At 42.2% G+C, this 20,769-nt stretch overlaps 1 protein-coding gene across 1 annotated transcript in view; it reads left to right on the forward strand.

The window, feature by feature from the left end:
* Positions 1-20,769, forward strand: part of ADAMTS17 (ADAM metallopeptidase with thrombospondin type 1 motif 17) — a 193,505-nt gene that overhangs the window by 112,617 nt on the left and 60,119 nt on the right. Inside the window, exons 12-15 of the mRNA XM_074837324.1 lie at positions 689-834; positions 6,010-6,176; positions 8,875-9,002; positions 20,073-20,193. Of these exons, the coding sequence (XP_074693425.1) occupies positions 689-834; positions 6,010-6,176; positions 8,875-9,002; positions 20,073-20,193 (562 nt within the window). The remainder of the gene's footprint in view (positions 1-688; positions 835-6,009; positions 6,177-8,874; positions 9,003-20,072; positions 20,194-20,769) is intronic.

Consider the following 20,769-nt stretch of genomic DNA (forward strand, 5'->3'; position numbering starts at 1 on the left):
AGAGTAAAATTATAAAGTTTGTTGCTAAAATCAAAGATTAGAGACCTTTTCTTTGCTTGCAAATAAAGATAAGCAATGGCAAGAAAAGCTGTGTCCTGGAAAGCATGACAAGGAAACTGAGACAAAAGATTTTTACATATATGTTTTTCTAACTACAGGAGTCCTGGTGATTCTTTCATAAGACTGCTTAGCAGTGCTTACTCTATCATATCCTGGACAGAGCAGGAGAATAGGCCAAGTTTGCTGCTTGGTCAGGAGCCAGCGCAATTCTATTAGAATCAAAGGTTGTTTGGGGCTTCATCCAAGTTAGGTCCAAAATACCTCAATTATTTTGTACATACTGGGAATACTGTTGATGAAGACATTGCTTTGGGGTATAATTTCTTGGACTCGGTTTCTGTGAAGAGTGTGGCTTTAAGTCTTAGCACTTAGATAATTATCTGCTTTATAAAGCAAGGGGCTCAATTCTGTGATTATTGTTTTTAATGACAGAACTCCCTTCAGGGGTTCATTGAGGGTGACACAAATTTCCATGTTTCACCTCCTTCTCCCACCTCCATCTCACTGAAGCCTTGAATATCTTAGGGCTTGTTGTAATCTCTCAGACATCCTTTTATGTCCACCTGTGCAGAAATATTTGCAAGATCAGGGCTTCTTTCCAGCCTGTGCTAACACAATTGCATTTCAGTGGTGCCGAGCTGGGGAGTGTGTCAGTAAAACTCCCATCCCTGAGCATGTTGATGGAGACTGGAGCATGTGGAGTCAGTGGAGCATGTGCAGCCGGACATGTGGCACAGGAGTGCGATTCAGACAGCGGAAATGCGACAATCCCCCGTAAGTCTTCACGTCGTGCTGATCTCTTTTTGCGTGTAGCACTTAGACAATCCTTGCTGCAAGAGTACGGCGAAGAAATGGGCAGCAGAGCTGTGCAGAGGACATGAGAGATTTCTTGTTCACAAGCACCAAAGCCAAGTCAAAGTCCTGGAGTGACTCGGAGTGAAGTAGGTTCTGTGGAAGTGGCTTGAAGTGTTACCATTGGAAGTGGCCCATTGCACTGATTCAAACATAGATACAGTTGAATTAAAAACGTGCAGTTTGGCAGGAAAAAATGGTGCTGTGTTTGCTCTCCAGCACTGCAGTGATTGAGGAAGGATTGATCTGGATCTACAGACCAAACTGAGCCAATATGTCTTAGAAATCAGTTTGGCAGCGAGTGCTGGCTCTGGGCTTGGGAAGCAATAGAGTGTCTGACAGTGGTCATAGTGTCATACAGCTGTGTTGGTAAAGCACCTGGGGATACTCTGTACATCAGGATGTGCTGCATATGAAAAGGAAAGTTTTCCTGTACACAGAGTGCAGTGGGTGGGTGCTGTTTAGCTCCTGCACAGTGACTACAAATAAGCCTATGGTGTCTGCTTGGGCTTGAATTTTTTTCTAATTCAGGAAGAAATGTAAGTGTTGTTATCTCCCATGTGCCATGTTTCATCCGTCATGTCAGCTGAGGCACATCTGGAAGTCTTTTCTTCTTAGGGGAAGCCTGAACAGGTTACCATGGTAGCCATTTATCTGACCACCCCTGTTTCTGTGCATTATAACTTCTGAGATGAGTGAAGGTGCTCACAATCTTGAGAGCAGCCCTCCAAGCTGTGTATCTCTAACTTTATTCATATTTTAAGGTTCTCTCCACAGACAAAGCACAGGAAACATTTCTTTTTAAATAGGGGCTGAAATTCTGGCTAGCAACATAGTCACTTTGAAGACATGCCTAGATGATGGATAGGCACAGTCTGGCTGCTGCTCAGCTGTATTCATGTGAAAGGGATATTTTTGTTTATTCCTCTCCTTAAATAACGCTGAACTGCAATTGCATGTCTGTAATGTCCAGGCTTGATTTTTACCATCTCATTTTCCTGAACAAGGGACTGAGCTGGTTTCTTTGCTGTCAGCTACAAAAAGTCTCTTTAACCACAGTGCTGACCAAACCTAAATCCATTCATCATTGTTTCTTAAATTACAGGAAATGCTCCCTCCAAGATTGCACACTGATTTTAAAATTCTCTTGCTCATATACATTCTTGGCTGGGGATACACACGTGATCTTCTTTTGCTTCAAATTCCTGGCGTCAGCCCACTTCTGCAGCTGGTTTATTCACTGTCCAAAAATATTGGCTAAGGGATTTATCTTTTATTTTATATATATTTGGTCTTGGGATTTATTTTTTTTTTAACTGGAATCTCTACTCCTGCCAGCTGACTTTTGAGCCTGTGGGACTATCAGTATTTTTAAACCAGTTGCTTCACTGTTTGATTTGGTTTTTCCTCTCTGTAATTTCTCCGAGTATTTGCATGTATTGCCTCCACACGGTTGTAAGGCAGTGTGTCATGAGCCAGTTTGCATGGGCAGACTTTTGAGTTGTGCTGCCTTGTGTTCTTGTCTAAGCTTTGGACTGTTGTTGTACAGTGGGATTGAAGAGAAAACCACTGGCTTAAACAGAACATCAGAATGAAATCTCCACCCCTCCTCCAGTGGCCTCTTGTCATATAAAAGGGTCATGGTAGTATAAATGGGCTTTGATTTCTTCACTTCCATTAGTGGGTGGATTCTCTTGTCGTAAATACAGTGGAAGATGGCCATGAAGTTGTCCACCAGAAGATCTCACATAGTCACTGTTTCAGGCATGTGTCAGGGTGGGCTTGAATTACACTGTTTATTGGAAAACCCAGGCAGTGCTAGAGACCATGTTTTACAGGGCTTGGCACCTGGGGTTACAGGGATTTTTCCCTTCAGATTCTTTTGCAGAATCTGATAGAGATGATGCCCAAAGTCTTGGCCTCAGCATCTGGAAAGGTGGAAGGGACACAAGGAAGAATCTACAAAAATGGAATGAAGCAGAAGGAAGGTATATGAACAAGTGCTAGGTAACCATTTGTGGGAGAACAAGGAAAGTGGCTGTCATTGTTTTACTTCATCTTGCATGATGAAAACCCTCAGTATCCTGTTTAAACGTGCCAAGAAGCCTGTTCTACTGAAATACTATTACTGAGATCAGTTAATTAAAATATTACTTCAGTAATTCTCCATTCCCTACCCAAACAGTAACAGAGCAGAACATAATGAGCATGGCAGAGCTGTGTCTTCTCCATTTCTCTGACTGCCTGTCCATGACTGTTTATCTGCTTGTTCCTGAACCCCTTGAATAGACACTGTATATTCTACTAGTGTTTTACTGGAGCTAGTCTAGTAGAAGGCAGTGATATACTACCAAATAAAGTATGATGCTGTTGGACAGAGGGGAGCTGAGGTGGGAAGGTCTTGTTGTGTATGTTGTTTTTTGTTGGATTACTGGGAGTAGAAACATCCCCCAGATCTGTAAGATGCTCTGTTGTTTTGTGGCTGATGAGACGAGTGCTTCCAATTCTTTAATTTTGAGAGAAACTACATCAGGAGTTTGTTTTACTCCTTAATTAGAAATGGAAGAGAGGTCAGACTGCTGAAGGGCTGAGCAGAGGAGTGCAGGCCAAAAGGCACTACATTCCTGCAGCTCCCACTGACCGGGAGTGGTGGGTGCTCAGGAAGTCTCTGTCTCCTAATGGATTTGGTTATTATTTTAGTACTGCCAGTGACCATTAGTACCAAGAGTGAGAGCTGTTTGCTTCCAGTCTGTGTTGGCAAACTCATAGCAAGTCCCTCAGAAGTTAGTGACATCTAAAGATTAAAGCCAAAGCAACTGCTGATGAGCACAGTCCATAATAGTCCTGCTGTGTCTCCTGTTCCCTGGGCATCAGCTTGATAACGTGATCGAGAGAGAGCGCTCTGTTACTCTTTGGGTATTCTGACTGCTTGCTTTTTTGTTTGTTTGTTTGTTTTTTTCCTGTGCACGTACACACAAACATGCACAGAGTCTCTTACGTTCAATGGCTACATTTCTTTTGCTGTAGCCAAAGAGATGGTCCTGAAACCAAAGTTCGTGTGTCTGATGTCTTTATGTGAGAGCAGGGTTCATGTGGGAGGAAGCCTGCATCATGCTTCTAGTCATCTGGACTGAGTGTCTGTCTCGTCCAGCCTAAGGCAGCAGACACAATCCTCCCAGAAGATTTCTGCATCGATGTCAGCACATCTGCTGCCTTGCACGTGCCCGTGGCAGAGAAGAGGTGTTAGCAGTGCAAGCAGGCTTTTGTTCAGCCTGTTCTTCTGGTGACTCTCTGTGATGTTACAGCGTCACTGGAGATCAGCATTTCCATTAAAAAAAACCAAAACAAAACACTCTGGGATTAATGGAGCTACTGTAAAAAAATTGATCTAGGCTGAAATTTGGCATAAAGCTCTTCTACGCAGAATCAGACGTTTCTGTTGCACCGAATGGTGAATTCATCATGTCCAGCAGAGGTAGGAAATCAAAGACCCAGTCCTATAGCCAGCATGTAAAAGAACAGGGCAACTCTTGCTAGGATCACTGACACAAATAAATGATATACAATGAGGGCCTTGGTTTCTAATTAGCTGAGTGATATAACCTGATGTTCATTGCTCTTCTGGGAGGGAGTGGGGGAAGAAGCTTTTGGAATGGACTGTCATACTGCTAAAAACTGGAATTTGGCTGGAGTTGCTTTTTATAGCCATCTGTTAAAGAAAAGTAAGAACATGACTTTATCCGTCTTTGCTGATTACAGCTGGGGAGATAGTTATGTGACAAATTCAGGAGAGTATCAGCAAGTAGCTACAGAAATTATCTGTTAGGGTGGCTAAGTTTTTTGTTTACTTGGGTTTTTTATTTGTCTTGCAAAGAAAATATAGGCTGTTGTTGAGACTTTGAGATTTCCTTCTCTGGGGAATCATAAATAAGAATAAATAGATTTTGCAGGTGCTTAATCCTGATGTTGGATTAGTGGCCTTTCCTGCATGTTTAAAAAACAAATGTGTAAAATGGCGTGGTTTTAATGGATGGAGATTATCTGCTGCACATATTTGTGTCTGGGCACCCCGCTTATGGTACGTTATTTTAATTTCAAACTGCTGAAGACAGAACCTTAGAGGATGTGTGCTGAAGAGACCTTTGCTGTGCCCCCATTGTTAAGAGTGTTTGAGGCAGGGGGAAAGCAAATGGTGGGAAGAGAAAGGTGAAACGTTCTGGGTTGCCTGCTTCTGACTTGGGTATTTGGTGTGATCCAGGGCACAGTAGCATCACCTTGATGCCTCTAGGTTCCCTATTAAGAATATAAATACTTAATTCTGGTATTCGTGATGGAACCACAAATGATCTTCTGAACTGCCTGACTGTGCAAATATAAATAATACTTAGACTTTAGGTGTCACGCTCAGTTCACCTTCCAAAGCCTCACCCTCACAAGTCACCATCAGTTAAGAAACTTGTCCCAGGTCAGAGGAAGAGTTAGTCAGAGCTCAGGCCTGATGTCATGGGAGAACCCAAAGTTCGGGAGTGCCTTACTTCAAGTCCTTTTCTGAAACTGCTGGTACACACACACACACACACACACACGTATGTTCTCTCAGTCATTTGTCTACTCCATCTGAAAATAGGTTAGGACAAGAATGAATTGCTGTTGAAGTCAAAGAAGAAATTCAGGTCAGCAGTGCAAAATTAGTCACATCCCTTGGTTCGTGACCAGAATACAAACAGTTAAACACTCTGTATCTTCTAAGAAGGCTGCTTAGTGCCCACAGGTGAACAGTATTTTGGATTACCTCTTATCTGACCTGTGCAGTGTGTAGGCAGCTCCTATTTATTGATCTGTGTGTGGGATACTACAAAAGAATATGCTTCTGAAGTACTCCAGAGCATCTGTTATAGATATAGCCAATTATAGATCCAGAATGGAGCTTGAATAATTTTATGTTGAAGCCACTGAGAGCAGGATTTGCCCTCCAACAAGGAACATCTGAGAGGAAGGATCCTTCCTGCTATTTCAAGAGTTGCCTTGGACAGGGAAAATGTGCCTGTGAGATGCAGTGCTGTTCTGGCTGACCCTGGTTTGTCTTTCCCTTGATAGCCCGGGGCCAGGCGGGAAGAACTGCCGGGGAGCCAGTGTGGAGCACACTGTGTGTGAGAACTTACCCTGCCCTAAAGGTGTGCCAAGCTTCAGGGACCAGCAGTGCCAGGCCCATGACAGATACACCAACAAGAAGAAAAGCCTCTTGACAGCTGTCATCGTTGATGGTAAGTTTTCTCATCTTCCTCTGTAATTCCTTGCTGTTCTTTCACTGCAGCTTCTCAGCCCATCTTGATTTCATCTGCAAGACTCCCATTTGTTGGTTACAAGACTGCAGTATGTTCCCCTTAGCTACAGCTGAAAGACTGATTACAACATTACAACATTAGTTGTTCTTGGTGCTGCCCTGCTGTTCTTTCAGCCTTCTTAACAGAAGATACAGAGCTGTCAGTTCTTTACTCATCTTTTTGTAATGCTGGGAGGGAAGTGGCTTGGTTCCCAGTCTGAACAGGCAGGTATTTGGAAATGGGAGTTTAAACACTAGAAAGTTCAAATTAATTTGAAACTGAAAAAAAGAAAGATTCCCTGGACCATTTTTGATGTGTGTCAATTCTGGACATTTCAGCGTGATTCCCTACCCTACTTACATCCCTTTAATGCTTGCTTTGCTGGATCTTGCTGTTCATCTACTATTCAACCAGATGTTGGGGGGATATGCAAAAGGGTCGTAATAATGTCCTTTCTGCAGGAACAAGCATATTTCACTGCACTCTGCTGAAAAACAGACAAAGCTCGTTTCATTTGGTCATCTTGAAGACATACTTGAACAGAGGAGGGTGGTGTTGGAACTGATAACAGAAGACCAGACGTTGGATAAGCCCTTTCCTATGCTAGCACTGACAAATTAGGTCCAACACCAAGACGAGCGTACAGACAGCATTTCAATTCCCACAGCAGACCCTCCAAGACCACAATTGCTTCAGATGCTCCGGGAGACAGGCTGGTTTTGCTGCTTGTTCCCCTCTTCTCCCTTCCCCAAATAGCTTTGCTGGGTGAATACACAATGCAGAGCTACTTCCCTGACTAATTTCAGTCACGGAAGACTCTCCCAGTGTTTTCCAGGGGTGAGCTGTCTGACTCTCTGTTTCCAGTCAGGCACTATGGGTTGCTGAGGGTCCTGTAAATAGGAGAGAAAAGAAAAAAACCCAAATGATTCAGTCTGATGATTCACTGATCTCTGATCAGTGCTGCCAGAATTAGTAGCATATTGCAGTGGGAACTTTATTCAGCCACAGAAAGGGAATATGCCATTTTTTGGCCACCTGAAGACTGAACAAGCTATTGCTAAAAGATAACAGCCAACGTTGTTCCTGCTATCTAGCAAAGTCTCACTCACCTGAGCCATGTTGCCGTGGTTTCCATGAATGCAAATTGGAAGCCTCTCCTGCCCTGCTGCAGACCTCACAGCTGCAGAAAGAGAGGCTGTCCAGAGGCGGTCAGACTAGTGGTTTCCTGCACAAGCTGCTCTTTCAACAGCTTTCCCAGCTCCTCTGTTCACTCTGCAAGTAAAATCAAAATCCAGCCTCTGTGAATTTGCTTTGCATCAGACACAAGGCAGGGAGTTTGAACATCCACAGGATATGTCAGTTCCTCTGACAAGCAAGACAGATGGACAGAGGGCAGCTCAGCTTCACATCTCAGTGTCACTGTTTCCTGAGGCATGTTCGAGCACCCATGCAATGTTCTCCAGTACCTTTTTTCAGCATATTGAAGCACCACACTCAGAAGCATTTAAATAGACCCAGATCCAAACCAACCTTGAGCTAATCTTCACTGTGCTTGAACTCTACTTACATGTATTAGTGAGGTGGGAGCTGTTTTCAGGTTTTTGACTGCATTGAAAACTTAGAAAAAGCCTACACCGCTTAGCTTTATGTATTGGCAAACCTCTCTTACGTCTGATGAGTGGAGGTACTTGACTATGCAGAACAAAACATGTTTTCATTTCAATGTCTGTAGGTTCTTCCTTGGATGAAGTCTGTGAGTAGCAGAGTCAGCTCCAAAGGAAAAACATTACATTGCCTAAATATCTGTTACTTAAACAAATGGCAAATTCATTCAGCAAACCCTGACATCTGCTGTATGCTGCCAGTTAATAATACAAATCTTTGAAAAAGCTTTTTTGCTTAACTCCTTCTCTAGCTAAACACAATAGTAGCTTTTCCAAAGTGAGGTCTAAATATATAACAATTGCCATTAGCATGGATGAAAAATACAACTTTACTGATGTATTTCAAATTAATTTGGGTTTTTTTTCTTGGTTTTCGCAAGAAAGGTTGGACCAGATGATCCTTGAGGTCCCTTCCAACCTGGTATTATTCTATGATTCTCTAGATATTCTAGCAGCATAGTTTACTGACAGAAGTGTTTGTCGGACTGCAAATATCAGTTTAAGGAAATAGTAGGTAATAAGTATGCAAGAATGCTTTAGATTTATGTATACAAGTGTTCTTACTGGCAAACTGGTGCAAGAAGTCAGTCCATAAAGAGTAGAAATGGACTGGAGAACTTGTTCTTCTTAAATCACTGGCTGCAGTCTGAATTTTGAGACGCTCACACAGTGACGGGCTGCTGAATGTTCCCTGTAACAAACACCTTCCATTCACAAACAGATACATGGAAATGCACTGATTAAGTGGTTTTCTGTGTCTTAAAAGACCAATCTCATCAACGTAACCCTATGAACATTGATATTTTAAAGTGGGGAAATGACAGGCCTAAGTCAAAAGGCTCATGTTTCTTCAAATATGAGATTATAGGCAGATACCTTTCCAAATCCATTCATGTAGAGATTGCATCACCATTGCCTCAAACACTTGTTTGTGCTATTCCTAAAGGCAATTGCTTTTGCATTTCTTTTTCCAGATAAGCCGTGTGAGCTCTTCTGCTCTCCTTTGGGGAAGGATTCCCCTGTGCTGGTGACAGACAGAGTCCTCGATGGTACTCCATGTGGGCCTTACGAGACCGACCTCTGTGTACATGGCAAGTGCCAGGTGGAGTAACTTTCTCTTGTTTTATTTTTAGTGGTATGTGTAGTCTGGGGCAGCTGTGTATATCCCAGAAGAACAGGCATCCATGTGGGTGGCTGGGAGGCTGTCTCTGAGGTGAGAGGGCAACCCTGTTTTATAAGACCCATAGCAAGTGCTCCACAGCCCTGTCTCGTGGTCAGAGAATTATGATAAATGCCCAAGGTATGAGATTATTACTGAACATCTGGGAATGTTCAATGATTACATTTGCTTGTGTGTAGTCATGAAATGGCTTGGGTGGGAAGGGACTTCTGTGAGGGGAGCAGATGGGAGTGGAAATCTGGCTTGCTTAACTGTTCCATTTTGGCTATTAGGAATCACTGAAAAAACACTGATGCTGCAAACTGGATTACAAATTGTCACTAGCCTGTTACAAGTGTTACATTGCCAGCATCATGCTGCTTTTCAGGTCTACCTGGTTCCTGCCTAGAAATATTGAGGAAGCTTTTCAATACCAGTTGCTCCTTGGCTCCTGCAGCTGCATGAGCTACTGGCTTCCCCTGTGTGATTTCTCATAGAATCATAGAATGGTTTGGGTGGGAAGGGGCCTTAAAGATCATCTAGTTCCAGCCCCCCTGCCATGGGCAGGGACACCTTCGACTAACCCAGGTTGCTCAAAGCCCCGTCCAACCTGGCCTTGAACCCTTTCAGGGAGGAGGCAGCCACAGCTTCTCTGGGCAGCCTGTTCCAGTGTCTCACCACCCTCACAGGGAAGAATTTCTTCCTTATATCTAACGTAAATCTACCCTCTTTCAGTTTAAAACTGTTGCTCCTCATCCTTATCCCTACACCCCTGATGACGAGTCCCTCCCCACCTTTCCTGTAGCCCCTTTAAGTACTGGGAGGCCGCTCTAAGGTCTCCCCAGAGCCTTCTCTTCTCCAGCTGAACCCCCCAAACTCTCTCAGCCTGTCCTCACAGGGGAGGTGCTCCAGCCCTCCGAGCATCTTCATGGCCTCCTCTGGACTCACTCTGACAGGTCTATGTCTTATGCTGGGGGCCCCAGAGCTGAACACAGCTCTGTGTTTTTGTTGACTGTATTACTATATAATGCCAAGGTGAGTTACTGTAGTGGCTGATCAAAACTGTTTGAGAGGCCTGTTTCCCTTGCAGTAAGAAAAATGTTCCCTTCTTTTCACAAACTAGGCTTTAAAGCTCCATGCAGTAGAGAATATAGGTTTAAAGGCGCAGGTCCTGCAGCCCAGAGCAGCCCAAGCCAGTTTTCTTTTGCCTCTCATCTGCATTTTCTTGCTTGGGTCACATAAAGAGCAAGCCAGAGAGAACGTAGGGTAGGCTTCCTTCAGCTGTACCGCAGTGGGACAGTGTCCCCTTGGTTGTCCTTGGATGGACTGGCCAAACCCTGAAGGTGCTTGTTTCCTTCTGCCTCTGGTCAGACAAAGCAAGAATGGAAATGAAGAGGACTCTTTTCAAGTCTTTGGATTTGATTCCCTTTTCCTGGAGTGAAGGTGTGATGGCCTGTAACCGTTGCAATGATGGTTATTTCTGTGTAGCCAAATTACATATGGAACCAAAGTAAGGTGTGGGAGATCTTTGTAATACAACTCTTCATGGTTTGCTGGGCAGTGAGACAGTTCATAACACACACACATAACGCACATTGAATGCTTAGGGAGGCCATCTCTTAGACCTGGTATTTCAGATTCTGTGAAAATTTAGTGCAGTTATGTAGACGCATGCTAACTGGAGATTTAAGGTTTGGACAAGGGAAGGGAGAGAAGAAAATATTTATTTAAAGATCATGAATTACAGGACATCATTTGGAATGGATGCTCCTAGCAATGTGTTGCAGTTGGATTTGAGTCATTTGTCATGGACACTGTGACAGGGCAGACGGTTTTTCTCCCTCCTGCTCATGTAGCATTGCTGCACACACATTAGTGATGTGCCAGACAGTTGAGTTGGCTACTGCAACCTTGCCAGTGCTGGATTCTTCCTGGCAGTTCTCCCTCCACATTTATCCTCATCTAGATCTATATCCCATGCTAGGAGTTCCTCCTTTCAGTATTAACCAGCCTGTTGTATCCACCAGAACAGCTTTCTGGCATTACCTTTTGCTTCCGCTAACTTCACTGGAGACATGCTGGTTTGCCCTGGGGGCACAAGACACACTGAATTTGGCATTTTTTCTGATTTCTCTGAGCAGTGATTAAGAACTAGCAATTTTTATTGCTTTGAGCCTTCCAGGCAAGGAGATAGATGAACACAATGTTCACCTGGGTTTGAAGGCATAATGCAGCTTTACTAATAGCAATGCAACGAGATAAATGAAAAATCTTTGTCTGGATTGAATTTTGCACTGCTGCAGGAGGCACTTCCCACTGTTTCCTGCCAAGTGCTGCTGAAGAGGCATTTTTAATTCAGTCCTTCAAATTTATTCAGGTGAAGAATCTGAACAGCAAGTTGCTGGGGAGCCAGCATGAGTTTGATTCTTTATATGCTCTTCAATACAAAGTGCTTTGCGTAGAGCCAGGTGCATGGTGCATCCCAAGTTACTTAATTTTTCCCTGTTTTCAGCTGTATCTGAAAAAAACTAAAAAATCCATTAATAACCTTTCATAGTAAGGCCAGCTGTGCACCTCCAGCTGTGTGCCATTGACCATTACGCTGGGCTGGCCAGCTTTACTGCTCCAAACATTCAGATCAGCCACAAATGGTAAATCAGACATTATGGCAGTGTACGTTTTCTTCTCCCAGTGAGGAGCAGTAGCCAGCTCCCCTCCAAATGAAAACCTTTATGAGCACAGAGCTTTGGAGGTACATCATGAAAAGCAAATTGCACTCTAAGTCGGGGGCAACTGCCTTTAACTGTGCAGAGAGGTGATGACAGCTGCAGAACATTCAGTCCATTTGCATCTGGCTGAGAGAAAATGCAAAATGATCAATTCAAGCCGAGCAGATTTGAAAGGCTTGTGAACTCATTTATAATACTCTTCTGCCTTATATGCAGTTTAGTGCTGAGAATTGCCATATGTGACTGTGTACCCCATTTGCCGCAGATACTTGTCTAACTAACTGCCTATTAAACCAATTTAATCGGCATATTTATTTAATTACTCTTCTCCTTATTTCTTTACCCAGTGTAGACAAAGCCTGGCAACAAGCATTGCAGGGGGGCTGCAGAAGAGAATAAGTGCTGAAATCAGAGAGTGGTATTACTGTTATTTATTTTCTTGTGTAATCCTTCTAGTTAAAGGCTCTCAAAGGCAGGAATGACACATTTCTAGTGTAACAGACAAATTAGCAGTAACCATTGCCTGTGAACATCTAGTCCAGGAAATGTAATAGCTCTTTTTCCTTCAGCAGTAGATGCTCCTAAATGAAACTCATGCATCATTGTTGCACGACGAATGAATGTTGATGAACATGACAAAGAAAAAAAACCCATTTCTTGCAAGGAGAGGGGGATTTTGAGAAGTGAAGCAGGAACAGATTCTCTGAAGCCTCAAAATACCCTAACTGCATTTGGGCACTAAGGGAGGAGAGTTTTCCTTCGATTGTACTTTGTGAACTTATTAGTTTCATTTTAAAGGCATGAGCTGAGCTCCAATCTAAACAGTGTGAATGAAGGCTTTTCATGTCAGCCTCACTATCCCTGAAGCAAAATCATCATAAGCAGCAGCATCCCTGTATTTATCACTTAAACCTGAAGGCAGCTGGAGTGAGTAAACTTGGTTAATACTTTGGTCATGCATAGAAGCACCAGAGAGCAAAGTCAGCCCTAAAATCAGCCTAGGGGTTCGTAAGTCACCTAGACTTTTTATAATCTTACTCCTTGTCTTTGAGACAAATCATAAGGTCTTCGTTCAATTTTGTCCTGTCCTTGTTTTATTAGAGTTGGTTTTGAGGATGAACATTTCATTCTTGATAGTGACAGAAGTTTGCCAGAATGAGGATGAAATGAAAGTTATGTAAGACCTTCAGGAGCTGGTCTCAAAAATTAAAGGGAGCATTATAAAGTTATGGCTTTAGAAGAAACATTGTAGAATAATGACAGATGCACTTATCCTTACCATCTTTTGAGCAAACTAGATGCCTTGTTCAATGTGTATAGAGGTCTTGGACCTTTTCTTCTTGAAATGCACGTAGTCTTCTAGTAAGGAGAATTTCCATTCTCCTGAGATTTTTCAGAGACAGAAAACCTGTAGCAGGCTGGAGAACAAGACCAGTCTGATGCATCTGAGGAGGAGGAGGGTGAGTGTTCATCTAGGTTTTGCAGCGTCTCTCTCTTGCCTGCTTCCACAGTTTGCTTTTCTAGCATGGACATTGCAGTCGTGGTGGATGGGGTAGGGTAACCTGCAGCTCAGATTGCTTTTATCTTCTCATCTTTCTCTTCCAGTGACAAGTGGCTTTCAGAGAGAGGATTCCCTGAGGCTTTTGTTCTTCCTCAAGACTGTTCAGTGTATGTTTCATGGGTCAACATTCATGGAAGCACTGTGCTTTCTAACCTCTTACAGTTCACTCTGTGCTGCTGATGTTAATAGAAAACTGCTGGCAGAAGTAGAGCTGAAAAAGGTGTCAGACATCACACAGCAGTGGAGTGGGGAGAAGACAAGCTGCTCAGCTGACTGTTATGACACACATGACTTTGTGCTGGCTTTTCTCAAAGGAGGATTAGTCTAAGACTCATGATAGCATGAGAACTTTCCAGTGGGGACTACAGATTGTACTTCAGGATATAATCTAAGGTCTCTCTAAAAAGAGAGACCTCCTATATAGCGGAATTGGGCTAGAGATCAAGGGCAGTCTTTGCTATGATTTAACATTTTAAGAGGTAAAGATGTTTTGGCTCTATCTACAGTTTTCTCATGATTGTTTTGTCATGTCATGTCTACTTTTAACTTGCTGGTGAATCCACAGTACATTCAATGATGACAAGCCACACATTAGGCTGTCCTGGCACAACAAAAATATAGAATGACTTTCTTCCAAAAGTGATTGTCATACAGCACAAATTTGAAGATGGACACAGTTTCAAAATTAGTTTTTGCAAACTGGAGAAGGGCCACAGGTGGCAGAAGATAAATTGCAGTTGTATACTGGACCTGTTGCTGGCAAACAGTTTTCTATGTACTCAGTACCCACTTTTTGCATTTGATTGATGCATGCAGTTCTGGCTTTGCCTCCTCTCTTGAGTATTTTCCATGTATTATTCATATTCCTGCATTACAAACTGTGGTACAAGATGTTCCAGACTGCATAGCTTGTCTTCATACAACAACTTGGCTTAGCACTGTACTTTGATAAATTATTTAGTGTATGTGCACAAAATCCAGAAGGATTGTTTGAACTACAGAAACCTGTTGTATAATTGCCTTTTTTTCAATTTCTGGGTCTATAGCAATGTAATCTGAGGCCTAAAAAGAGTATCAAGGCTTTTGGTGAGGAAGGCATAGTGACAAAAAACAAGACTTTGTTGATATCTTCTATCTTACTACTTTTTTAGTGTACTTTACAGTACATCATGCTGTTTCCCTCTATTCTTCTTCTGTGTTAACCCACAGAGAGCATATAATAGACAATTCATTGTGTTATCTACCTTGGACGCTTTAGATTTTGCTTGTGGCTTGGGCAGCCAAGAATCGACCGGAAGGGAGGCTACAGATATATCGTATAGTGATAAATGTATATTATTTTCAAATCCAGAACTGACATGATAGACGCCTCTTTTAAAAAATAGGCACTTGACATAAAATCCTCTGGTATCTGCAGCTTGTTGGCATTTGTACAAAGGAGGGCATAGACAGGGTGGGATCAGGTCAGAGGTGTCAATTCAGATGAAGCTGGTTTGGAAGGATCAGAAAGGGGTAGGTACGGAAAGCAACCAAAGAACAGAAGCAAAGGAGTTCCTGGGATGGGAAAAGGCTTTGTATTATTTGCACGTTCACTCATATAGCCTGCTCTGCTGCCAGAACATGGGGGTTTTAATACATAGCCTTCAAGCTCTATATGTGAAAAAGTGGTTATCAAGAATAATTGTACCTAGCATCCCCTCAAACTGCTAAGGGATCTAAACACAAAGTCAATGGGCAAGTGTATATCTAACACAGATAAGATAATGCTAATTTAAAATAGGCAGTGCATATCTCCTGTTCCAGCAGAGCTACTCTGATTCAGATAAAATCTGAAGGCTCAGGAAATGAGAGGAGGATATTTGCTGAACTAACGTCTACATGGACTTCAATCCATCACACAAAATGTGTTGCGGAACAGAAATAGAAGTAACTTACAGATGAACTGCTTGATTAGGGATCTAGGCTTACCCTGCCGTACAAATCCTGACAGACATCCATAATCCTCCACAAGGGCAGTCGTGTTTAAAACAAAGAAATAAAAATTCTCTTACCCTCAGATCTGACTGTCAGTTGCTCACACATGTACATTCTTGTTTCATGTGGTCCATCCCTGGAGGTATCAATGGACACTGGATATTATGGACAAAAAATTGGCAGTGTAGATGAATCTGTCATAACCAGCATGATTAATTTGTAAAATGACACATGTTGCATCAATATTTATATTTGATCCATTGAGACAGCTAGTTAGTTCAGCATATGGGAAGCATTACAGTTTTGTGAGCCTACAATGTCATTTCTTACACAGGGTGGGTGTATATAACAAAAATAATTGTGTTTATGTAGCAAAACATACTCACGTGGGCTGTATCAATTGAGCTCTTGCACAGCCATTGAAAATACAAATAAAAATATAATTAAAAAATATCCAAGCAATACAGAAGATAGTTTACACAGAAGAATCCAAATGATGTGTATTTAGAAGAGGAGTTTTCCTATGCTGGAGCCAGCAATGACTGAAGCTGGAAATACCACCCAACAAGCAGTATTTTCAGATGTTTAATTATAAAAATGAGAAGAAGGAGGAGGGAGAAAAGGAAGGGTGGACTGAGATATCAGCTCAGAAGGAATGAATTTCAGGCCTTTGGCTCAGGAAGCGTGCAGTTACCTGCCAATTTAAAGGTCAATAGATAGTTCCAAAACATAGTGTCAGAGTAGGAGACTGCCTGGGTTGAAGATCATTAAGAAACCTGTGGATAGTTGTGACTGTCCATGCTGAGGACTTGAAGCCCCAAAAGACTATCGTTAAGTTTCTTGCCAGCATTCCCATGTTTCACTATGGGCAAGAGACTGGCTTTGTTTAAAATCCCCTTCCTTTTTGTTCAGTTGATGCTGTTAATAGCAGTACTGCAGCACTGCAGGCTTTCAACAGCTAGTATAGGCAGGAGGTGGAACTCCTGCGTGGTGTCAACATCAATCCCGTTGCCAAAGTTATGGATCTCACTGTCCAAGTCCATGCTGGATGGTACAGGGAAGCTCCAAGAGTCCAAGAACAGGGCTGACAGTGGCAAATGCTCCCACAGGCTGCTAAACAGATGGTGGTTATGCCAGGATGGCTTTTTACTTTTTATTCTTTCTTCTGAACACGGACGAGCTCCAAGTGCCCTGCTCACTCCTTAATGGATCGTCTTGGAGAGAATACAAAACTCCTTCCCTTCTCACCAGTTCATTCAAGTCTGATGGAACTGAAAGTATCTAGCTGTTGCTGGATGGACTGGTCCATGGACTCAATCTGCTACCTGCAGGATAACTCTTGGGTCACAAAACACACGGGATGTTATTTCAAGGTCTTTCTTTCTTCAGAATGTAAAGCTTCCCCTTTCTGCCTTTCTGCTTCTTAATTTAAAAAATCACCTTAACTTGATTGGTTTGCTGAACTGTACAGGAAGCAGCACAAAACAAGTTAGAGATGGTAAAGATCAAATAACTCCCTTGAACTATTTGGGTTTTAAGGGATTGTTTCTGCACTACGAAAACTTGACTTTTGAGCAGTGAAACTTTGGATTTTCCCTTTGCATGCAGTTAATTAAGGCCTCACTTTTTGGAAAGCTTTCTCCAGGTTGAGGGCAGCTCTATCTGTTTTAATGATTGACAGTATAATACATAGAGCGTACAGCATAATGTCAGTGAGAAGCTGATGATGTACAGACTTGACAGATCTTACCCCCACTCTGGTGGAGCTCAGGCACAAGCCTCTGGCTCCCAGTGCTGGAATCTCAGGGACTTTCTCACCTTGGAAAAAGCTGGACATGCCTCTCAATTAACAGTCCAAGGACTGCTGGCAGATACTTTCCTCCCAGCAAGGGTGATGCTCACTGTGTTTTGTTTCCTCACCCTTCCAGCCCTGTCTCTTCCCCTTTGCACTTGTTTTAAGAGTGACAGTATTTTCAGTGTGGGGAATTTTCAAAGGATCTGAGTGACCGAGGTGGTCACTGTAATGTGTTTCTAAATGACTTTGCACCTTTTGGAATCTGTTGTCAAATCTTAACAAAAGCTGTTTCCTTATGTACTGTTATTAAATACGTTTTTACTTTGGAAATGATTGGAAAGCTTGGGGAGGAAGTGTGAAGTGCTTCCAAGGTATTTTTCCCCAATAAAGTAGCAAGAATGCACCAATTTTCTTACTGAAGCCAAGAAAGAAAACTGTTCTATTCTCTTAAAGATTTTCCTTTGTAAGAAGACATTTCCTGGCCCAAATCTGATGGGGTCTTTAATCCTCAAGCTCTGGACTGGAGGGAAAGTCCACCCTGTGGATGGGAGGGATGGTGCCATTGAAGGGAAGGCTGCAAGGGCCATTCCCAGCTCCTCTGTCACAGGGAATTAGGGTGAAGATGACAGGTAAAAAACAGCAAAGGTTTTGGGAGGTATATTTGTGGGTTCAGTGGGTGCCCTTTCATGCGTTCAGAGAGGGTCTCTCAAGTCAAAGTGTGTCAGTGACCTAGTAAATGTGGGAGGAAATGGCTTGTCTTGAACCCCAGTATCAGAAGAGGGGGGACTTACTCTCTGAGAGGTTTTGCTGGCTTGCACTGGTTTACATTATCTGGGAAACTACAGCGTAAATGCAAAGCATGTGATTGCTAACTCCCCATTCTTTGCCTGTCTCCGTTATAGTCCTACAGACTCCTCATGTAGCTCTGGGAATAAGTGTGGTTCAACACTCATTATATTCCCTTTATTCATTTGTGTGCTCACATAGTGCTAATAACAATGCAGTACAATAAAAGATAGCACTGGAGCTTAAATTAAATGCAGCCTTTCCAGTATCTCAGCAGGGTGGCAGGCAGGCATATATTTCCAGCTGCCTTTCAGCAACCCCATTAATAAATCATATTTATTTTCCTGGAAGGAGAACTGCTGTGACATCCTTCTGTTTTGGGGGCAGAATCACATTCAATATCCCAAAATTATTTATTGGACATGGGTGTGACGTTTAGACTTGAGAACTGCAACTGCCAGAAACTCCATGGTCTTCTTCCTACCTTCCTTTAACTCCCATTTATACGGGTTTTTTTTCCTGCAGTTCTTGTCCACCAATTTACATGCTGTTCTAGTTAATGAGCAGCATTTCCCTTGTATGTGTTCAGGATGATCATCCTTCCTCAACATGTGTCTGTCTCTAATGATTTACCCAGACAAACACTCCATCAGAACACGTCTGAACGCTGGCAATCTTTGATCCCTGTAATACATCTGGACTTAGGCAGTGGCCAGTGTCTTCTGAAACAAGGGGAATGTGAGTTCAGGTCCAAATTACATGGCTTACACGCAGACAGTCTCAGATAAACAGCCCAAGTTCTCTTAATATTTCCCTGCTTACCCTATTTTTCAAAATATTTGTTGTTTTGATTGTTCCATAACATATGTCTCCAACTTTCCTCTGGCTTTATTATAAGAAGGCAAGGAAGGGAGAGACCCAACAGCCTTATTCAAATAAGTGTTATTAGTGACAGTCCTGCTAACTCATTTGCCAAGAAACTCTTTATCTACAGAGAATAAATCTTTAACTTATTTTTAATAGTAGAACCTCTGCTAATAACTTGAATAATGACAACTCTTATGTCAGTAGAAATTTATGTTTTAAAAGTGAATTGCTGATATTTTGAGGGTCTTACATGGACAGAAAACAATTTACGTAGACTGATGACAATAAGTCTTCTCAATCTCGAGATCTACAAATGTTCAGTGTTCACCATCATAACCTGTAAATGGTTTGTGAGTAAGGAAGATTACCATGACAATCTCTATAGAGACAGGGAGAATACTGTGAGTATTCTAGTAATATCTGTCTGTGGAAGCAAAGCTACAGATTTTTATTGGAAAAAGTTTAGGTAGGTATAGAAAAATATGAAAATACAATTTAAAATTAAGTTTTAGGTGAAATTGTTAGATTTTTTTTTTTTTACAATTGAATGTGTAAGCTTATACAGTGCAAACATATGGAAAAATTCATAATTGTGTAAGCAATCTTATGGTGTAGATTGGCCAAATATGAACCTGACCTGCTTCCTTCGAACTACTTCTGCATTGCAGGTATCTTGAGCCATCTGACGAATGAGGTCTCTTTTTCAGCTATTTCAAAATTGTAATCAGAACTGAGTGTTACACTCCCCGTTAAGATCCCAATCCGAAGCAGAGCTCATTCAGTGAGCAGCACACTGGAACCTGTAACAGTACTCTGAATTTTTTGTGTGGTGAAGGGCTATGGCCAGGATTCTGGTTACTTGGGTTAATTTTCATTTCAGGAAGTCACATTTTTCTCTTCTCTAAACAAAGTATCTCCGTAGTGGTCCATTTCTCTGGGATGTCTTTGAGCTCCTCAGATGGAAATTGCTATACAAACATGAAACATTATTTTAATCTGTTGTGTCTGAAGGAAGTTAGAGTGGTTTAGTATGAAATCTATGATGATATCTGAAATAACTAGTGTTTGTGAAACTCTCTTCCATTAAATCTTCTGAATCAAAGTTCATGCTCTTAGTGTTAGAGAAGGGGGTTCCTGAATAACCAACTCAACACCATTCCAAATGAGTGCTCCCCTGATTCACAGTGTTCTCTCCCCATTCAGGTTTTCAGTCAGATGTCTATCTTAGTCTTGACCTCAATGTTTAGAGATACTTTAACCTTGCAAACGAAGTAATGGGGACCTCTGGTTGTTGTCATTAGAAAATTGGCTGCGATGGAATCATTGGCTCAGCTGCCAAAGAGGATCGTTGTGGAATCTGCAGTGGTGATGGCAAAACCTGTAAAGTGGTGAAAGGCGACTTCAACCACACCAAGGGGATGGGTGAGTAACCCTCAGCAGCATTGTAGTGGAGTGGGGGTTCTCTTAACTGCTTGAGGAGACTTAAAGAGTGATAGTTATAGCTCTTCTTGGATAGTGTTGGACTCATCTGCTCTAGTAAACACATAAGAAACACAAACCAAAACCCAACTCAATTCAAATGTGGTGTTCTGTCTGCTTCTTAGTCAGTTGCCCAGATACCAGCCATTGCCTCTGTCTGAAATTCAGAATGAAGTTGTGTTTCTCATTTTGAATACTACCAGTGCTGTTGATTTTAAAGAGACAAAATCACAGTATCTTTCCCAGTGGGAGGGAAGTCTGATTTCAGCACCATCTTTGAGCTCTTCGAGAGCTCAGAATGATGCATGTTGCGTGTTGCAGATGATTCATGTTATAATCAGGATATCTCAACCAAATGAAAGAGCATTCCTCTCTGAATATTTTTATTGATTCTCTGCCATCAATAATATCCAGTATAGGATACAAGAGCTTCCAGTCAGAGTTAAGACCTTCCCCTCTCTTGTTAAACATTAAGGTATATACAGCTTGGTGTTTGAATTAGTCTTTGTTCCAGAGTTT

The sequence above is a fragment of the Strix aluco genome, chromosome 12, assembly GCF_031877795.1.
Source record: "Strix aluco isolate bStrAlu1 chromosome 12, bStrAlu1.hap1, whole genome shotgun sequence".
In the NCBI taxonomy this organism is placed as follows: domain Eukaryota; kingdom Metazoa; phylum Chordata; class Aves; order Strigiformes; family Strigidae; genus Strix; species Strix aluco.